Below are 20177 nucleotides of genomic sequence, written 5' to 3' on the forward strand. Positions count from 1 at the left end.
GAGTAGTTGATATTTAATGCATCTAGTTATCTTATTTAAGTAAAGAAAAATCAAAGCAATTGTTTATACTAAAGGATTGTTCTTTGAGTAGTTCATATTTAATGCATTTAGTTATCTTATTTAGGGAAAGAGAAATCAAAGCAATTGTTTATACTACAGGATTTCTCTCTAGAAAAGCTATAAGAGACATGGTCTAGATCATAACTGAGCAACACCTCAAAATAATTCTGAATATCACTTAATATCGGCCTTCCCCTTAAATGTAGAGGGAAGGATGCAAAAGAGGCAGATAAATACTGCTTTCAATAGCAATTACACTAAAAAACAATTGTAAAATGACTAAAAATATATAATGAATGCATATAGGAAAGTTGATTACTGTATGCAAAAAAAATGTTTTTTTGAGGGGAGGACCATTATAAAGTAAGACTGCATATTGAAATTATAGGAAAAATGGTCAGTAAACCACCATGTGTTGCACAACAGGGAAAAATTTGGTTTTTATATCTTGCATTAAAGGGGTTGTTCACCTTCCAAACACCTTTTTCTGTTCTGTTGTTTTCAGATTGTTCAACATAAACAAAGACTTTTTTCAATTGCTTTCCACCATTTATTTTTTTACCATTTTCCCAAAATATAAGTTTAAAGTTCATATAGTGTTTCAGTCTGGCAGCTCAGTGATCCAGGTGCATTTTGAACAGTTGCAATTTGCTACATTTAGTTGATTAGCTGATTCATCTGATTCATCAAAGGAATCTCTAGAATATTAGCAACTATTGTATCAATTCTAACAGCTGCCTTTAATGAAACTCAGGGCTTAAGATAACAATGTATCAATTAATTGTATCACTTTAGAACAGTTAAGAGTCGATGAAGAAGGCATAACCTAAAAATGAAAGTAAAGGTGGCCATAGTCACACAGATACTATCGTACGAATCGAGGATTTGTACGATTTTCGGATCGTGTGTGGCGTGTGCCGACATCTTTCGTCCAGCGGAGATCGGTCGTTTGGTGAGGTTTGATTTTGACCCGACCAATCCCGCCGGAGCCCACGGCACATCGTAATCGGATCGTTCTGCCATACGGCCGAACAATCAGATTACCCCAGATATAGCCATGTTTGTTAACGGCATATCTGGGAAAGATCCGCTCGTTTGGCAATGTGGCCAAACAAGCGGATCTTTGCATCTATGGCCACCTTAAAACAAGTTCTACTTCCTGCTGAGCAAATTCAAAACCAGTCCACTGAAACAGCCACTGTATAAGAGAATCTCCTTATCTAAAAGGCTGTAGCTGGGGGTGGAGGGTTTCTATATTCTCAGTGGGCTAAAAAAAACAAACATGTCATGATTAAAACAATAGGTAAAAAAGTATGTTCAGCACAAGCCCAAATCCAGCTAAAAGACTGTGTGGAAAAAGGACTCACTGCGTTCACTGTAGGTTCCTCTGATCTTGATTGCTGTAAGATTCTGCAACAACTTCTGAAATTCAAAAGGTGAAACTGATGGTCTCCATGGATAGTCAGTGGCTTCATGCATCCTAAGCAAAGACAATCATAAAGAATATATACATTGTGCATTTATAATGTCCTAGAAAACATAATAATATATACGTAAAAAATAACTTATAAGTATCAGCAGAAGAGTTAAGTGCAATGGGAGGCAGATGCAATCTTAAATCCCTATCCCTTTTTCCTCAGCTTCCAATCCTTAGCATAACTATGAAAGAAAATAAAGTTCCCAATTCTATAAAAAGGGAAATACTTGCATGTGCCTGTCTACATCACTACACTTGATTTCAAAGACAATCATTTTTCAGTTTTATTCCAGATGTTTTCCATACATTGCATTCAATGGCAAAGGTTGCAATAACTGAACATCTGCAAATACGAAACCTAATGGCCTCCTCCCCTGTGGATAACACAGCACCCCCCCCAGCACATGACTAAACACAGGGAGCATAGAGCAGGCAGAGTATGGCGCACACGCACACACAGGGAGCATAGGGCAGGCAGAATAGAGCAGGAGACAGGGAAACCTATCAGAACTCTAAGATGGACAGTTCATACTGTGCTACATACAGTTACACAATGTTGGTGCCCCTCCAGCAGATTTTCTGAGGTGTGAACAGGTGAACAATGTGGGCACTTTCAGTCTGAGATGTAAACAGTACAGGGCTTTAGGGGTGTGAAAAATGCAGGAGCTTAATGTCTGAATATGAGATGTAAACAATACAGGGGCCAGTTACTTTCAGTACTGATACCTTTTAAAGCTTACACAAGGTAAGGAATCGCAGCAAGAATACTTTCATGTGTGTGTGGGGGGGCACACAAGGAAGGGGGTCGCGGGTTGCCCATTAATGCATTTTTTTTCTTTGCCACAAGTTTTTAACTAACTGACAAGACAGAATAACAAAAAGACAAAACCCTACTTTTAAATATCTATGTATGTAATCTCTCTTTAAGACTAAACTTACCTGAACACATAGGGTTGAGTACTTTCACTGGGATAGGAGTTTCCCTGGGCAATGAGAGGCACAGATACCCTGAGTCCGGCACCTTCTAGCACAAGATCCTCTGCAGAAAGTCGAGTATCCCGGCGTTCCACACGGAAGCTAAAAGTGAGGTTCTGCCCATAACTTGCACCTTGGTTTCCTAAAAATTTTGCTGTTAAAAAAAAGAAAAATCTAATGCGCATGTAGTAAATGGAAGGTTTATTTTTTATGAGACAAATGAAAACATTTACAAATCATCTCATAAAGTCACAAAAATAATAAAGGCCCATAAGGCCACTGACAGAAGCGGAGATTAGTTGCCCCGTGATTAATCTCCTCTAGCATGGGCAACTATTCTCCTCAGCAATAATGTAAATTACCTGTGGGGTATCAAACAAGAAGCTTCACCTCTTGCTTTAAAACATCTGCCTATAAAATCAACATGCTACAGGTCTAACAAGGTTTTTAAAGAACCGAGGCTCAATTTCAACCAATATAACATTTTATTTAGAAGGTTTAAAAAAGCTGAAGAGATACACACAAAGATAAAAATGTCCAAACACACTTTTAGTGATGGAAAAGTAGGGCCTATGCAATATTTCTACATTTTGGGGGTTCAGAGTTTTAAAAAGGAAAATAAGTATCCCGAGGCTGCTAAAAGTCCAAATCTGGAAAAGTCGTATGATTCAGATTTTTTTGCTACATATGGTACATATGGTAAAAATGTGGATGGGAGTTTGAGCAAAGTGGTTTTAAGAAAACAATGAGAAATTTTCGGATTTTAGTAAATAACTCCTTTTATGTTATGGAATGTAGGATTATTTTAGTGGTTTTTCTGTGCTGTATTAGGCACCAAGATGAATTTTATTGTACTGTTTTTAGCTGTTTAGCTACTTTCAAATGAATGAGTGAGCCACAAATCAAATGAAAACATGGATCTTTATTCTTTGCAGCATTTCAATCATTTATACATTTACCACCTACATTTTGTAGAATTATTCCAAAAGTGACACCAACTCGGATACAACTTCACAACTTAGATACAAATATTAATAATGAATTTGATGTTGAAGTGGTGCAGCACTGCTAGTAGCCACCAGATGTCCTAAAGTACAAGAGCAATTGTGACCCTTTATGCTGACCTCTAGCAAACCAATGTTCCATAAACAATCACTACTGAATATTCATGTGCTTCATTAAAAAGTTTTTAACTTTCAGAGCCACAAGTAGGCCTCTGCTAGCACTCTAGTAATCACTGAAAAACTGTGTCTCCTATAGAATGCTTTTTTTCCTTTTTATAAATAAACCAAATATGTTTTCTCATACATATTTTACCCTTCAATCCATCCTATTGTTCCAAATTATTTCTCTCTACATGTCCCATTCTCCCTGGTTAAGCCTTTACTCTTTCCCAGTGTGCAGCTCTCTGTTCCTTCACCCCTTCTGCCTTTTGTCCCTTTTCAGCATTTGCCATTTAATTTGCAACCCCCAGTGTCACTTCCATATGAGCTTTCACGCTCTGCCTCCCTCAGCCCACTTTATTCTGTTTACTGGCCAATGCTTTCTACTGTATCACTAAAACAGATATTCAAAACTGTGACTGAGGAAGATGCTTGTTTACATTTAATGTGTTGTGGCACTTTCATACTGGATATTTTGTACAAGGAGAAACTTCTGTGATCAGGTTTCTCAGAAAGTAGCTCTCACTTCCACTTGTTTCTGCAAAGTTTTTGCCAACTAACTGTCATTCATACTAATGTCACCTCCCCTGACTCATGTATGCTGTGTTTGGTGGCACAAAGCACATAGTAATATTAAACTTCAGTGCACAGGTCAACCACCATTATCTATGAGGCATGCACAGTAAATCATCTTAGTCTAACTCCTATGGTTCATATAAGAACAAGAGATTTTCAAGGAGAAGCAGGTACTTCAAACATGTAATCAGTGTCACTGGAGCAGGTCTGCTCATTGTTATTATACATTAACCTCCAAAATTGAAAAGGGAGATGATGCCTTAATGTGTGGTGGGGTTAACATGAACAAATATTTATCTTCCCCGACAATGCAGAACTTTCACTGCATGTACTGTTCCTAGAGAGAAACTGTAAAACCAAAGTCTTAATGAAAACTAGGGTGCTGTTGCTATTATAAGTATGTACCACAGGTGAAAACAAAAACCTAACTGCCACTTCAACTGCTTGAGACCCTAATTCCTGGGAATACAGAGGCTGGCATGTCACTTTTTTATTAGGATTCCCACTGATGACTATAGTAGGTTTAGCCTGGCTTCAATATGGGCAAATGTTACCACTTACCTGGTGCAATGAAATAAATGGGAAAGTAGCTCTCAGAAATGACAGAAACTGCACTGCTTTCAGAAACCCAGGATAGTGAATATTCAGATCCATCCCTCTGTTGTGCCGTCCAGGCCTCCACGCCTAAAAGCAACCCCGAAAAAAAAAGATTGTTAAGCCTCATTCATTAATGCCTCCAAAATCTGCAATCTCCAAAATATTTTCAATTAGGGAATGTCAACTGCATCCAGAATATTTAGCAATTAATTGGGTGGATGTAAAGTCTAATATGAATTGCTTTGGTGAAATCACTTTGCTTTATTAATTAGGTGAATTTTTTGCCAATTTGTCCAATGTAACAGATTTTCAGTAAAGAGGCTGAAAGATCAGATATTACCATGCATTAGTAGTGTACCCTTTAACAGCCACAACCCAAACAAGCTCCATTCGTCATTTATAATCAACAGGTTAACATATCGATCAAGTGATTTCATATTTAAAATGGGATGGTTAATGTTTGTCTGAAATAGTTTAAAGGCTGTGACACAATGCATTAATCAAAAAAGTACAACAGGTTTTAGCCACTGGAGTACCAGGAAGAACACAGAATTTTAATGAATGTATAATACATTAATGTTGCACAAATAAAAGGGCAAAATACTGGCAGATCTGTACAAGTGTGTCTGAGATACTAAAGCTGGCCATAGACGCAAAGATCCAATCGTACGAATCAACGTACGATCGGACTTTCCCATCTCCCGACCCTCCACTAACCATTCAGATCAAAGTCTTTACCATTCCGATCAAATAAGAACAGATCACCCAATGTTCTGCCCCTGACAGCAATAGTACGATACTTATGTCTGACAACACTAGTGACAGTCTCCCACTGAAAATCGTACGATCGGCAATGCACGCAGAGATATTATCGGCAGGCGACAGAAATTTTCTAACCTGTCCGATCGACCAAACGACCAATCTCCGACGGACGAAAAATGTCGGGACTCTCCACACATGGTCCAAAAATCGTACGAATCCACGATTCGTACGATCGGATCTTTGCGTCTATGGCCAGCTTAAATCAGAGAATGTCATGCATACTGCTGCACACCTCAAATTCTCATAGCTCAGATGGCTGCAATTGTAATCAGACTTACTTTCCTACACCAACTGCATCACCAACACACTAATGTTTGTAGTATGCCTTAGGTCTTACCAAAAAGCAGTTTCCTTTAATGGTGTGTATGAAATGCATTGATTTATCTATGAAATTCCATTTACTGTATGTTTATCTTACAGTACAAATGACAGTGTAAAAGTAATAATCAACATACCAAAGGTGTCTTAATAGCAATTAAAACACTTCACTAAAATAACAACACAAAATTTCCTTTCAAATTTGCATTCCACTATTCATCTAGTACGGAAGGCATTTATCATTGGGAATAGCAAAATCATCACAGTAAGTATGAACTACCATACTATATTCCTCTGTTTAAGGAGACAAGATTTTGCTCTAAACTAAAAACAAGTTCTATAGACAGTATGCAAAATAGTGAAATTTTGTAAGAGCTGAAGGTGCTGTAGAAGGAAAAAGCAGAAACCTAAGAATGGAATGCAGCATGTAAGTCCATGTAAAGGTGGCAAGATCTTTTAAAAGGGCTTATTTATGGTTTGATTACATTGGAGGACTGGGGGGAAGTGTTAAGACTAGAATCCTGGGAAGATACACACCACTCTCAAATGTGGAGACAATGCTGCTGACACGGTATCCTTCTGCACTGCTACACACCGAGGAATGGCCATAGCAGAAGCATGGAGTACAGCCTCGTGGGTTAGCCTCATCCAGGTGGAAGAATCCTGGTTTACATCTATTGAATGGAAAAGTAAATAAATGGCTTATAAAAAAATTAAACACTTTCTAGTATAAGTGCTAGTTTATAACTAATCACTGGTTTACACTATGGATTATGCAGCTCTGCATAAAACTAACTCATTACCTCTCACAGTTGAATCCTTCCACGTTATCCTTACAGCTGCAGCGGCCTGTCTCTACATTGCATTCGTCTGTGCTGCCTGCCGGATTACATGCACAGGGCCTGAAAAATGCAACATGAATAGATTTTAGTGTGGTCATGCAGCTGCTGCTAAACTATAGGGTCCTCCTTCGAATCACGGAATGTGTTATTTATATTTAGTTGCTTCTGTGTATGTTTTAACCCAAGAGTGCAAATACTTTACTAATGCGAGCTCTACTTTTAGTGATGATGCCCCATTATGATCTACATCCATAAAAGCATTTTTAGCATTCTGTTCCATGGAAAATATTACTTAAATATTATATTGATTTGAGAGAATTTATATTGCTATATTTAACAAACAACTATTTCTATGTAACAGTAACATAATAAATATCTGAATGAAAAGCATGAAATAGGACAGTGATTTAGACAATCTGTTTGTTGCCAGTGTCTTGAGATCTACTGATCATCAGCTAAAGGTCTACTGGTAGATCCCAATCTACATTTTGGGCACCCCTGTTTTAACTTATTGCTCTCTATAAAAACCTTGTAAAGAAAGCTGCATAGTCTAGGTGAGCTAAAAATACCTCTATACATATACTCAACTCTGACCATTCAAAGATGCATTGAGCATGACCATGTAAAGCCACTACTTTCAAGCCATCCTTTGCCCATTGAATTTGTTTTTTCATGATCCAGATCACTCTTAGATCCCACAATGAATGAATCTTCCTGCATCAGAGTTGCCCGTACACCATTGGCAGGGTAGCCATCAGGCTGCAGAAGGATCTCATCATCAGCTGTGTAAGGGCAAGACTAATGCAGGAAGGTTAATTCATTTCCTGTGTGAACTAAGCCAAGTCATCTCAGTGTCTCTGTGACTGAAAACAAGTTTAGCAGGCAAAATACTGCTTAAAATTACTGAATGTATATAGAAATGTTCTATTACCTTCAGGTTCAGGTATCAAAAACAGCTTGCTATATGAACAGAATGCAACCAAATTCAGAGAATTTATAATTTGATTATAAGTAATCAAGCTTAAGAAATTGCAATAAAAAAAAGTAAAAATAAGTACATCCTAGCCTTTGGAGCTTACCTGCAACCAGCTTCAGTAAGCGAATGGAAGCCAGGCTGGCATCTGTCACATTTCTCCCCCATCACACCAGGTTTGCAGCTACAGCGTCCAAAGTTGTCACACTGAGTACTGAGAGAGCCTGTAAAAACAGCAGAGCAGTGTAAGTACTTTGTTAATGGGCAGCAGCCAGGGCTTAGCCAGGGCCTGCCAACCCTCTGCAGCTCTCAGTAACAATTTCTCAAAAACCAATGAAAATAAATACAAATCATAACATTGAAGTAAACATATCCACAGCAGGGCCCAGAATAAAGATCAAATAAGCACATTAATAAGTTGCAATTGCAAAATTGTGCCCGATCCTCGGAGTGAGAACAGCCACTGTTGCCCTAATGAGAAACCTTTGATTATAAAAATGCAGCTTTAAAGGGATCCTGTCATCAGAAAACATGTTTTTTTCAAAACGCATCAGTTAATAGTGCTACTCCAGCAGAATTCTGCACTGAAATCAATTTCTCAAAAGAGCAAACAGATTTTTTTATATTCAATTTTGAAATCTGACATGGGGCTAGACGTTTTGTCAATTTCCCAGCTGCCCCTGGTCATGTGACTTGTGCCTGCACGTTAGGAGAGAAATGCTTTCTGGCAGGCTGCTGTTTTTCCTTCTCAATGTAACTGAATGTGTCTCAGTGGGACATGGGTTTTTACTATTGAGCGTTGTTCTTAGATCTACCAGGCAGCTGTTATCTTGTGTAGGGAGCTGTTATCTGGTTACCTTCCCATTGTTCTTTTGTTTGGCTGCTGGGGGGGGGGGGGGGTGATATCACTACAACTTGCAGTACAGCAGTAAAGAGTGATTGAAGTTTATCAGAGCACAAGTCACATGACTTGGGGGCAGCTGGGAAATTGGCAATATGTCTAGCCCCATATCAGATTTCAAAATTGAATATAAAAAAAATCTGTTTGCTCTTTTGAGAAATGGATTTCAGTGCAGAATTCTACTGGAGCACTATTAACTGATGCGATTTGAAGAAATTTTTTTTCCCCCCATGACAGTATCCCTTTAAGGGGCATTTCTGTTCTATATTCAGTATTGAAAGTACTAAAACCAAATCACAAATTTGGCCATTGTTTTATCTAACAATTCTTTGAAGGTATAAATAAAACCCAGTATAAAAACTGTTGCTGTCAACCCACAGCACACGGAAGATTTTCCAAACTGTATGTTTTCTCTATAGCAGTTTTAGACTCCATAGTGATTATGTTAAAATAGACTAATCTTAAAAATCACAAGAGGCTTATCTATAGTAAAAAATATGTTACTATATAATTTTGCTTATGTTATTATATAATTTATGATTGTCTTTGTGGGTAATATTGTACCGCCTTTTTTTTTTTTGAGAGACATGTGAAATAAGTTCATGCCAATGTATAATGTATGGGGTGTTCAGACTTACAAATCCTCCCATCTCCTACAGGCTAGCAGTAAATATTTCCTCCCATTTAATTCAAGACAACTAAAATAACAATTTGTGTTTGTTTAAACTAGACATACCCTATGTGTATTGTATTTCTTATTTGGGAACACCATAGACCAGGGTTCCCCAACCTTAAGAACCCATGAGCAACGTTCAGAAGTAAAAGGAGTTGGGGAACAACACTAGCATGAAAAATGTTCCTGGGGTGCCAAATAAGGGCTGTGATTGGTCATTTAGTAGCCCCTATGTGGACTGTCAACCTACATTGAGGCTCTGTTTGGCAGTGCACCTGGTTTTTATGCAACCAAAACTTGCCTCCAAGCCTAGAATTCAAAAATAAGCACCTGCTTTGAGACCACTGGGAGCAACATCCAAGGGGTTGGAGCGCAACATGTTGCTCACGAGCTACTGGTTGGGGATCACTGCCATAGACACTGCTACATTTCATGCATATTGGTTCACTAAGCTGCACAAAGTAGTATTTTATGGAGTGCTAAGATCTGTGGAACACTGGGCATTGAATGCTGCTGTAATGGCTGTAATCAGTTTTCCAAACAATTTGTCCTTTCTGTGGTCCAATATGTGGTCAAACTTTCTTTTAGTTTATATTAGGGTTACAGATATATAAAAACAATGGCCTTTTGCAACACAAATCCTAATTGGATTCTCAATATAAGGAAAAACATTGGTAAATCTACAGATGACTCTGCTCATTTACCTTTCATTCTTTGTATTTTATGTCCCCTCCCCCTGTTCCTATTTGTTGATGAATGTCGATCTGATTGTTGGGTTAGGGGTATAAATGTGTTTTGCCTGTGTGCATGAAACGTGTAAGGCTGTGTGCTTTTTCACTCACTGCCTGAAATAAAGTCTGCAGTTCTATTACTTTGCCTGTGCTCTCTCCATGGTTGAATACCTCCACCTTGAGCTTTAGGTCTGGGGCATGTGCAACTAGACCCCATGAGTAAACTGGTGAGATCCTATACTCTAGTTGGAAACCAGGAATTTTATTTAATTTCCTTCAATACAAATTACACCATCAAGTGTTTTGGGCCTGTGTGTTGGGGCAAAAGTTTAGAAGCATGTAAAGTAGGCCAATATCACATCAGTATTTTTGATCACAGTATGAAAAATATATTGTGTATAAGTTGCACACAGTTCTACTGTACATCCCTATGTTGACACTTTATAAATACCTGTTATTAGTAAGAATGGTAATGATGGCATTTTTGTTCTTTCATACTCTCTTTTAGGGTCAGGGCACACAGGCAGATTCAGGGAGATGAGTTGCCAGCAACAAATCTCCTCTTCTCTCAACTCTCCCCAAACTGCCTCCCCGTCGGCTAAAATGTAAATCGCCGGTGGGATGGCACTCAATGTGATTCGTTTTCCGAAGTCGCCTCACGAGGAAACTTCAGGCATCTTTGGAAAACGAATTGTGCCAAGTGCCATCCTGCTGGCGATTTATATTTTAGCCGGCAGGAAGGCAGGGGAGGTAGTTCGAGGAGATTAGTCGCCCCGAAGAAGTCGCTGGGTGAATAATCTCCCTGAATCTGCCTGTGTGCCCTGACCCTTAAGGTGGCCATACACGGATAGATCCGCTCGTTTGGCGATGTCGCCAAACGAGCGGATCTCCCTCCGATATGCCCACCTTGAGGTGGGCAATATCGGGCTGATCCGATCGTGGGCCCTAGGGCCCAACGATCGGATCCTAGCGTTCGCCAAACGGGCGGTCGGGTCGCGGGACCGCATCAACGAACAGATGCGGCCGCGATCCGACGGGATTTTTAATCCCATCCGATCAAGATCTGGCCGACTTTCGGCCAGATCTCGATCGGGGAAGCCCGTCGGGGGCCCCCATACACGGGCCAATAAGCTGCCGACACGGTCTGTCGGCAGCTTTTATCGGCCCGTGTATGGCCACCTTTAGGTACTATAGACAGCACAATTTCCATACATTATAATGGCAAGACAGATTAAGGCATTTTGATTGAGTGCCATAGTGTTCTATGGGACCACCAAAAAAGAGGATATGATCTGGCTATTTTCAGGGAGGGCCCATACACAGCCAGATAAGATGCTGGCTTTGAATTACTACTTAGGTGGCCTATATATGGTCAGATAACGAGACCAAACAACAGGTTATTTTAACAGAAATCATTTAAAATAAGTTAAATAACTATTCAACATGGTAATTTAACAGGGCCTCATGCTTAGTTTTCCCTTAGCCAAGGGCTTACTAATGTTACAAAGCGGATAATCATGCTGTGAGGTTTCTTTGTTTAAAAGACAGCAGGAGGCTTATTTACAGTTTTGTGTAATCCTTGACACCATCCACTCAACAGGTCTGTTTACTGTGGAGTTTGTTTGAGGACCCAAGGGACTTTTTATCATTTGGGAAGTGAAAATAAACTTCATGTACAATCACATCAGAGGAAAAAAACACATAAAAGGCCAGCGTAAAAAGGATGAATAGAGATAACATCTGAGCGAGACACAAACGGAATGTGATCGACCAGGGCTGACAATTTAAAGTACGTTATCCTGAGAGATGTTTTGTTTGTCTAACATTTTATTATATGTCTAGGCAGTGTGGTAAAAATGGTTAAGCATATGGATAATTTCATAACTAGTTGCATTATTTAATCTTGCGTAGGTTAGTATAAGAGGGTGTACAACCAAAAAAACCTGACTTTATACTAATCATAACACTTACCAACAGGGTTGCATTGACAGGCATGGCAGGGCTCATTGCTATTCTGACGATAATAATTCTCACGGCACCGCTCACAGTTTGGCCCATCAGTATTGTCAATACAGCCAATGCAATGTCCACCATGTCCTGTAGAGCGGTACAGTTCCGGATCGAAGTAGCACTCCTGGGAGCGTCCATTACAATTACAGGCTGGTAGTTAAAAAGAGGGGGGAAAGGTTAGCAGGTTGTCAGTAATGTACATCGAACAAACAACAACAATTAGGTTATCAGCACAATTATTAATCCTGGAAATCGAGTGTATGTCCTTACAATTATCATCCTAAAACACTAAAGGGCATATTTAAAAAGATGTATATGCAATTTTATGGGGGGGGGGACGTGGTCAAATTAAATCTCTTAATTCGTTGACACATATTAGAATGCTGAACATTGGCATCAATATGTATGCTGGAATCTAAACCAAAAATGTTGAACTTCAGTGGACTTAATGAAGGCTACTGAAGTGTAATGAAATAAAGATGAAGTCCAGTAAATATGTGCAACAATTACTACAGTTAGTTAAATTATATGATATATTTTTTCGAACAATGACAATTTCATACAATTTTATTGAACCTGTGTGTCGTTTTGCTTAAAAATGTCATTTGAACCTTTAAGTTTATTTACTACACTGTGTTTCACATGGAGCTTTATTTAAAAATAAACACACATTTTTATTTATTTAAAGAAAAAAAAAGCCATATTGGTCTAGCAGTTGCATGTTGCACAGAACCTCTATAAAAAAAAGAGAAAAGATAATGAAAAAAATCAATGTTTCTGATTAGTAATAAATCAGTGTGAGGTGTTGTACTGATATTTGGTTAATCTTTGATAACAGCAGAAAGCTTCCACGTAACAACAATATATACAAAGAAAGGACAGTCTGAATTCTGGTATCCATCGAAAAACAACTTAAGGTGGCCATAGACGTAACAATTACGTTCTTTCTTGGAAAAGATCTTTCCAAGAAAGATCGTTCATTTCAATACACACGTGTAGAGCTGAATCGTCAGATATACAGGTAGAAACAACAGAATTCTACCTGTATCCGACGATTCAGCACTAAAACAATGGCCAATGTTTGGATGCCTTCAAAGGCACCGATCAAAATTTTCCATCCAGCCCGATCAACGAGCCGACCGATATCCAAGTCTTCTGCCAATATCGGTCAGCTCTTTTCCCACCATATACGCACCGAATATCGGATGGAAATTCGTTTCGTACTAAATTATCAGTAACCAATTTAGAGAAATGCCTCAAACCAGGCAGATCTGAGATGTTTCATGAGTGCACGCATGGTGCACATTAGGATGGATACCGGAATGATGGGGGGTGGTCTTTGAAACTGAATTTTTGCCTCCCCAAGCTGTAGGCTCAGGTCTTAGAACATGGACCCACAGAACTATTGGGTAAACCAATTTCACTTCAGTTTATGTATAAATGTAGATCTAGGACATCCAGCGTGGCCTTACATGAAGGTTCAGGTCAGGAGTTACATCTGTAAGGGGGCAGCAACTCTTGGTGTTATTGACGACACTGGGGATAGGCCAAAATGAATTGGCTACATCTGCAAGTACTGTGGTGTACTCAAGCTCTGGTATGCCTTTAAGGTAAATTTGGATTTAAGAAGCATATCTTGCCAAGACATTTATACATTTACCGTAACATAAATGTGTTACACATTTCCACACATCTATGTATACAAAAAGAGAAGCACTGCTAGTAAGAGCAGCATTTTGTTTTATTTTGTCAACTTTCAGTCAGTGATGCTAGAAGGGTGAACTGTGGCAGGGTTCTTTAAGGGAGTCACATACAATCCAATGCTTATATGCTGTGATTAAAGGGCACCTGTTGGGCTAAAATGTTATCCTCAAACAAAGGTGTGGGTGAATAGAGCCCGCACTCAGGTTGGGGATAGCAGTAGTTTTTTTTTTTCAAAAAATTGCCCCCCCCCCCCCCGCCAAAGCTAGGACACTTGGAGGGAGCTCCAGGTGAGAGCTATAGAAACAAAGGATAAAAATACAGTAGAAATGTCATGTGACTCCAAACAGATAGGGCCTAAATCGCTAGTTAGCTACCTGGACACCCCTGGTTTAAAGAAAAGACAATATAATGTACTTGTGTCCACTGGTTTGTTTGCTTCCGAAAAACAGCTATAATTTATATGAACAAACTGTTGTGTAGCCAGGGGGCAGCTGTTCAAGCACAGGACAGGTAGCAGATAACAAGCTCTGAAGAATCCCACTGTATGCTTCAATGCTTATCAGTTATCTGCTGTGTATCCTGTGCCTTTTCTCCTTTTTCAGATTGAATGGCTGCCCCCATGTCTACACAGCAGCTTGTTTATATAAACTGCAGTTGTGTTTCTGAAGCAAACACACCAGTTGTACCAGTGCAGGGCAACACTACATTATATTTTCATGACGCTAGGACACGGTTTTTTGGTGTTACTGTTCCTTTAAGTGTTTTTATTTGGCCTTAATTTTAGTGTCTGGGAAAACACATCAAAACTATTTAGAATGGTCAATTCTAAGAGTAGACAGTCACGAAGAACAAACTTTTGCATTCTGTACTATTATCAGTCACTTACGAAGACACTCGTTAGGACTGTCAGCAGTTGATCTCCTCCAGGGCCGGTCATTATAGAAGGGTAAGCATTTCTCACAGTCACTGCCAAAAGTGTTGTGTTTACAGTTGCACACAAGCTTCTCAAACTCATTACGCACGCACTCGCTGGCATGGCCATTACATTTACACCTAAATGAAAGAGACATAAGTCAATAAGGCGCAACATGCACAATAACTAATATCTCAGAAAATATGTCTGTTTCAATATTTTTAGTTTAGTTCAGAGACTAAAGGCACTTACCTGCCCCCGACAGCAAAGTCAGAAATGGCATAATAGTAAGATTTGAGCACTTTAGGGTCACTAAAAACTTCATCTCCAAACGTGTTCAATCTGTTCAGGGTCACACGAATATCTGTAGCAGTCACCCACTCCTAAAACGATGAAGAGACTACATTCAACATAATGGCCATCATTTTGGTTCCATCAAACTTTTAGTAATATAATGGTAAACTTAAATTAGATTATATTGTTTTATTATTTATCTTGTTGGTTATCCTATTTGTCTTCATTCTTAACACACTTCAACTGAAGTTTAGCAAAAGGGTTGTACCAACCAGCTGGAATGCGTTAGCTTACAGCAGCATTTTTCTCATATATAGATATACTCCCTTTATTAGACATTACTGGTGGGCATTTAATAAGCCAACTCTCTTTTTAACTGAATCAAGCACACAGCACACACTTTGTGATCTTTTGTCTTTGCAGACAGTACATTTGCATTATGAAACATTCTACTCCATTAAAAAACATGGAAAGCGTTAGTAGACATTTGTGCTCTAGTTTACCTGTAATACAGGGCTGTTGTCAAAATTGTAAGCACTGGGTCGTCCCTCGAGGGTAGAAAAGGCCACGTTGCCCCCTGTTAATGGTGAGATATCACTGAATTCATCAGTACACAATGCTTGCTGTTCATCCTCTCCAGTGCGGATGAAGCCTCTATTGAACTTTTGGTAGGTTTTCTCGCATGAGCCACTGTAATACTGGTATGGAATCCACGGCCCATCCTCTCGCGTTCGCTTGTAGAGGGTAAAGCTTTCAGGGCGACTTGTGTGGAACTTCAACCGCACATAAGTGATGTCAAAGGCCTTTCCTGCAGATACAAAAATTTAACAGTGAGAGAGTTGCTAGAAAGCTAAGAGTTATATAGGTGAACATGGTAAGAAAGATAAGACATTCCAAAAATACTTTTTTTTTTTTTTAATAATGCTGGAGAGCACTGGATGGAAAAGAAAACATAAAACTGCTCACTAATTTAAAGGTACACAAGCAAACTAATGACAGATGAGAAAGAGATTCAGACAGGGTGTAAGCTGGGAAGGCTTTCAGCCCCCACACAGTTATTTCACAGAACATCTGGAACAATGGGTCAGCACGAATGTTCCCAGGATGAGCAGAACAGCTGCAAACCAGCTGCTGTATTGTTGATTTATGAAACAAAATAGACAAACAAACAAACTCATACGAGTTCCTGATATTAAAGCTATAATGTACAAACTACAGCTCTGCTCGAGACTAATTACCAGTTACATTTCTTCCTGCTCTGGGGCAGTACAGAAAGGACTATTTATGAGCACATTACATTTCTAATAATGTAATATTACTTTTTCAGACAAACCTTAGAAAATCTTGTTTTACCACAGACTGGGCAATCTACATCAAAGGATTTTGGGTAAGTTGGTGTGACAAAAAAGAAGGTAAACAAAAAAAGATTTTCCCAGGCGGTAACTGATCAAACAATTAAACAACTCCCCAGGAGTGGCCCGTATCCCGACGTAACCTCTTTATAACCCCTCACAATATGATTCTAATTAATGGCTCCTTTACTATGTTCATAGCCCTGATCACACAAACTGGCTCCCCGCAGGTATCGAATCCTAGCTCCTACTTACAGTGCAAATAATCCCTTCTGGTGCTGGAAGTGTACTATTCCTAAACAATATTCCAGCCACTTCACAGAAAAATGGGGGTGGAGAAGGAAAGAGAAAAAAGTAAACAGGTGCAGAAAAAAATAAGTGTGAGAAAGGATAGGGAAGATACAATTACATAGAAATTGTTCAGTGATGCTAGTAATGTTGCTTGGATCTGTCAAGCTTAGTTCTGAATCATTGAGTCTAATGGCAGGGGTGAGATTTTGGATTAACTTGCTTTCCTTCCCTCTGTATTCTTTGTATTTATAGGCAGATGCAATTCCTAATTGAATAATACACTGCTTGAGACAGGTGCTGGCAGATGACATAGCAAAGAGAGAAAACAGAATATTAAACAAATGCAGTAAGTGGACAACAAAACCTTTAAAAATATGAAAGTAGTATTTACATTGCGGACATTAGTTGTCACATTGAGGCCTTGTCTTTTCAGGAAGGCACACAGATAACACACATTGCACAGTTTGTAGCTTACTGGTTTACGGATAGTGGCATGGCAGCCAAGGTTGTGTTATTATATTTCTGACAGCCCTTCAGACCTCATAGGCTAAAAAACACAAATTAGCAATCATACAGTGGGGTTTGTCTGTACAAGTATATCCAGAAGCACTGAATTATGGAAAGGCCATCTCCCATAGACTTATATCCAAATAACCTACATTTTAAAAAGTGATTTCCTTTTTAGCTATAATAATAAAACAGTACCTTGTACTTGATCCCAACAAAGATATAATTAATCCTTATTGGAAGCAAAACCAGCTTATTTGTTTTATTTAATATTTACATGATTTTCTAGTAGACATAAGGTATGAAGATGCGGAAAGATACGTTATCTGGAAAACCCAAGGTCCTGAACATTCTGCTGGAAAGTGTTGAGTGGCCCTTTAAGAAAGCATTTTCAATGTTTTATAAACCACTTTTTTTTTCCCAATAATCCTTATAGCAAGCTGCATGAAGCCTTGTGGGCAAATGTGGTCCCTCAAAAGAAATTTTAAATGTTTAATACTGGAATACAGTACATACGAAATTATATTCTAGCTGACAAAACATGAAGCACCCAAGATAATCAGCTCCATGCAAAGATAATTTGGAAGAACCGAGGTTGACAGGCTGATGAAAGGTGTAGTAAGCTGCAGTCTAAGCATCTGGATCCAGACTGTATTCAGCAGTGAGGGTTCTTACTGCAGTTTTGTGCCACCCAACACATTTTCTTATTTCAAGCAAAACAGCATTTCAGCTCCAATGAAAGATTATGTATTAGAAAAAACCCAGAACCCTGAAACATTTTGATCACGAAGGCTTGAAATAGTTCCATGAAAAGAACACCACAGTAATGGTACAATAGTGGATACATGTTCACTGGGATTCAGAACAGAGCATGGAAATTATTTTTATATCACGGAAACAGCCAGTATAATTCACATCATGTCAGGTCTTGTACAGACAGCGCTAGCACCCTTGTTAAGAGACACTTGCCTTTTAATGTGCTTTTTGTGGAATCTGAAACAGCCGGCTCCTCACATCTACCTCATGAGCTATTCGCTCACATGTCTGCTATTTTCTGAGGCAGAATTATTAAAGGAACACTGGCACATGGTGCACCGGAAATACAGTATGACTGCTCCATCAGCAAATTATTTGTAGTTGTACAATGAAAATGTACAAACAGATCATTTAGATTAAACTCTAAACTGTATGCGGCAAGGTACACCTTGAGTGGTATTGTTTGTTTTTGATGCCCTAAAATGTGTGTATTATAATAAAGCACCATCTACTGTAAAATATTAGGCTAAGTCACTGAGGTGTTACATGACCCTTATAAAACCACTCGGCCTTCACAGACTTTTAATGTGGTCATGGAACTATAATATAATATCCTTATATCTTCTGATAGGTGGTACATTATTCAATAAATATATTTATATGCACACATAGACATTTTGAAATGGAAACACAATATCAAGTCCTGCTTAAACATGTTTGGTCTTAGTGTTGCCTAAAAGTTTCCTTTTTTAGGCAATGCATCACTTTATAATTACTATATACAATAGAACCGAATTTTTTTCAAAAGGTGAAAATTCTGGGGAAATAAATTCTCAGCTGTTTGCCTGTACAGGGCTGTGAAAAAATGTTATCGATTTTGGGAATTAGTAAAATCTGGGTATGTAAAACCGTGATCCTATTGTAATATGAATAGAAAGCTACTTACTACATGGCTATATTGAGGAAGTCCTAACAATTATTGGGGATGTGCATTTTTGTTGGCTTTCCAAACAGATAAATAATTGTCATCATTTATACACACACACAAATCAACTATGTAGTAAGGCAGCACTTAACAAGACTTTAAATGAAAACTTTGCATAGCAGGAGGAGGTCATACAAATGTTCAAACAGGAATGTCAACTCAATAAATAAATTATTGGCACCCTGTTACGGAAGACTGTTTTCCACTGAAATATGAACAGTTGCTGGCTTTGTGTGTATAGACTGTGTAGTATTACTTTAGTATATAAAACTTATCAAACTTCATTATATAAGTTCTAAATCAGGGCCAAAATGTTTAGAAAATAAAAAAGCCTTCTACAGCCAAAAATCAACACCAGAACAAGCATTTCCCAATAAGTTCTGAGGTTGCAGCTTGCCTATAAAGCCAGAAAGGCTTTTGCAAACATAAACTGTATATCACATAGAACAAATAATGACACTGCAGAAATTAGGCTTTATTGGCAAGCTCTCTCATGCACTAAAACACACATACCAATCAGTTTCCATAGATCTAGAAAACCCCTTATTCTTCATATACAAATATCATAACATGGTAAATATGAGCAAGACATGGCAATTTAATTCAGAGTGTTAAAGGATCAGTCACATTAAAGGAGAACTAAAGGTTAACTAAAGAAGTAGGCTAGAAATGTTGTACATCATGTTTTGTGCTTCTGTATCAGTCCAAGGCAACCAAAGCCCTTTAGCAGTAATGATCTGTCTCCCCAAAGATGCCCCAGTAGCTCCATCTTCTTTTCTGCTGATTCACTGCACATGCTCTGTACTGCTATTACTTACTGAGCTTAGGGACCGACTCACAATATACAGTATACATAGAATATAAATGTCACAATATAAGGCTGATTAGTAATTAATACAGATAATTTCTACATGGCAGCTCAGAAATCAGTGCAATTAGCATCAGAAGTTAATAATCAGTCTTGTAGCATCAGCTTTTATAACAGACAAACCTAATTTTCTGCTTGATAATTTGCAATAACCCCTGAGTTTAGCTTCTCAACAGCTGCTCAGAGCCCACTGATCATGTTGGTGTTGCAGACACTTTCCTAGATGGTGACCCCCTGTGACAAAGTTTGAAGTCCTAGATCATTGCGGCTATTGAGATGTTGAAACTTTAGGCTGGTGCAACAAGTTCAGTATATAAAATATGGCATTTTTAGCTATATTAATTTTTAGGGTTTAGTTCTCCTTTAAGGAGTTAAAATACTACTAAAGG

The 20177-nt window shown here is 38.6% G+C and overlaps 1 protein-coding gene across 1 annotated transcript in view; it reads right to left on the reverse strand.

Moving 5' to 3' along the window:
• Window positions 1–20177, reverse strand: part of lamc1.S (laminin subunit gamma 1 S homeolog) — an 89370-nt gene that overhangs the window by 21139 nt on the left and 48054 nt on the right. Inside the window, exons 2-11 of the mRNA XM_018260970.2 lie at window positions 15533–15837; window positions 14988–15118; window positions 14709–14875; window positions 12080–12268; window positions 7910–8027; window positions 6792–6890; window positions 6526–6662; window positions 4813–4935; window positions 2477–2666; window positions 1428–1540 (exon numbers count right to left, since the gene is read on the reverse strand). Coding sequence (XP_018116459.1) covers window positions 1428–1540; window positions 2477–2666; window positions 4813–4935; window positions 6526–6662; window positions 6792–6890; window positions 7910–8027; window positions 12080–12268; window positions 14709–14875; window positions 14988–15118; window positions 15533–15837 — 1572 coding nt within the window. The remainder of the gene's footprint in view (window positions 1–1427; window positions 1541–2476; window positions 2667–4812; window positions 4936–6525; window positions 6663–6791; window positions 6891–7909; window positions 8028–12079; window positions 12269–14708; window positions 14876–14987; window positions 15119–15532; window positions 15838–20177) is intronic.

This window comes from Xenopus laevis, chromosome 4S (genome assembly GCF_017654675.1).
Source record: "Xenopus laevis strain J_2021 chromosome 4S, Xenopus_laevis_v10.1, whole genome shotgun sequence".
NCBI lineage: Eukaryota > Metazoa > Chordata > Amphibia > Anura > Pipidae > Xenopus > Xenopus laevis.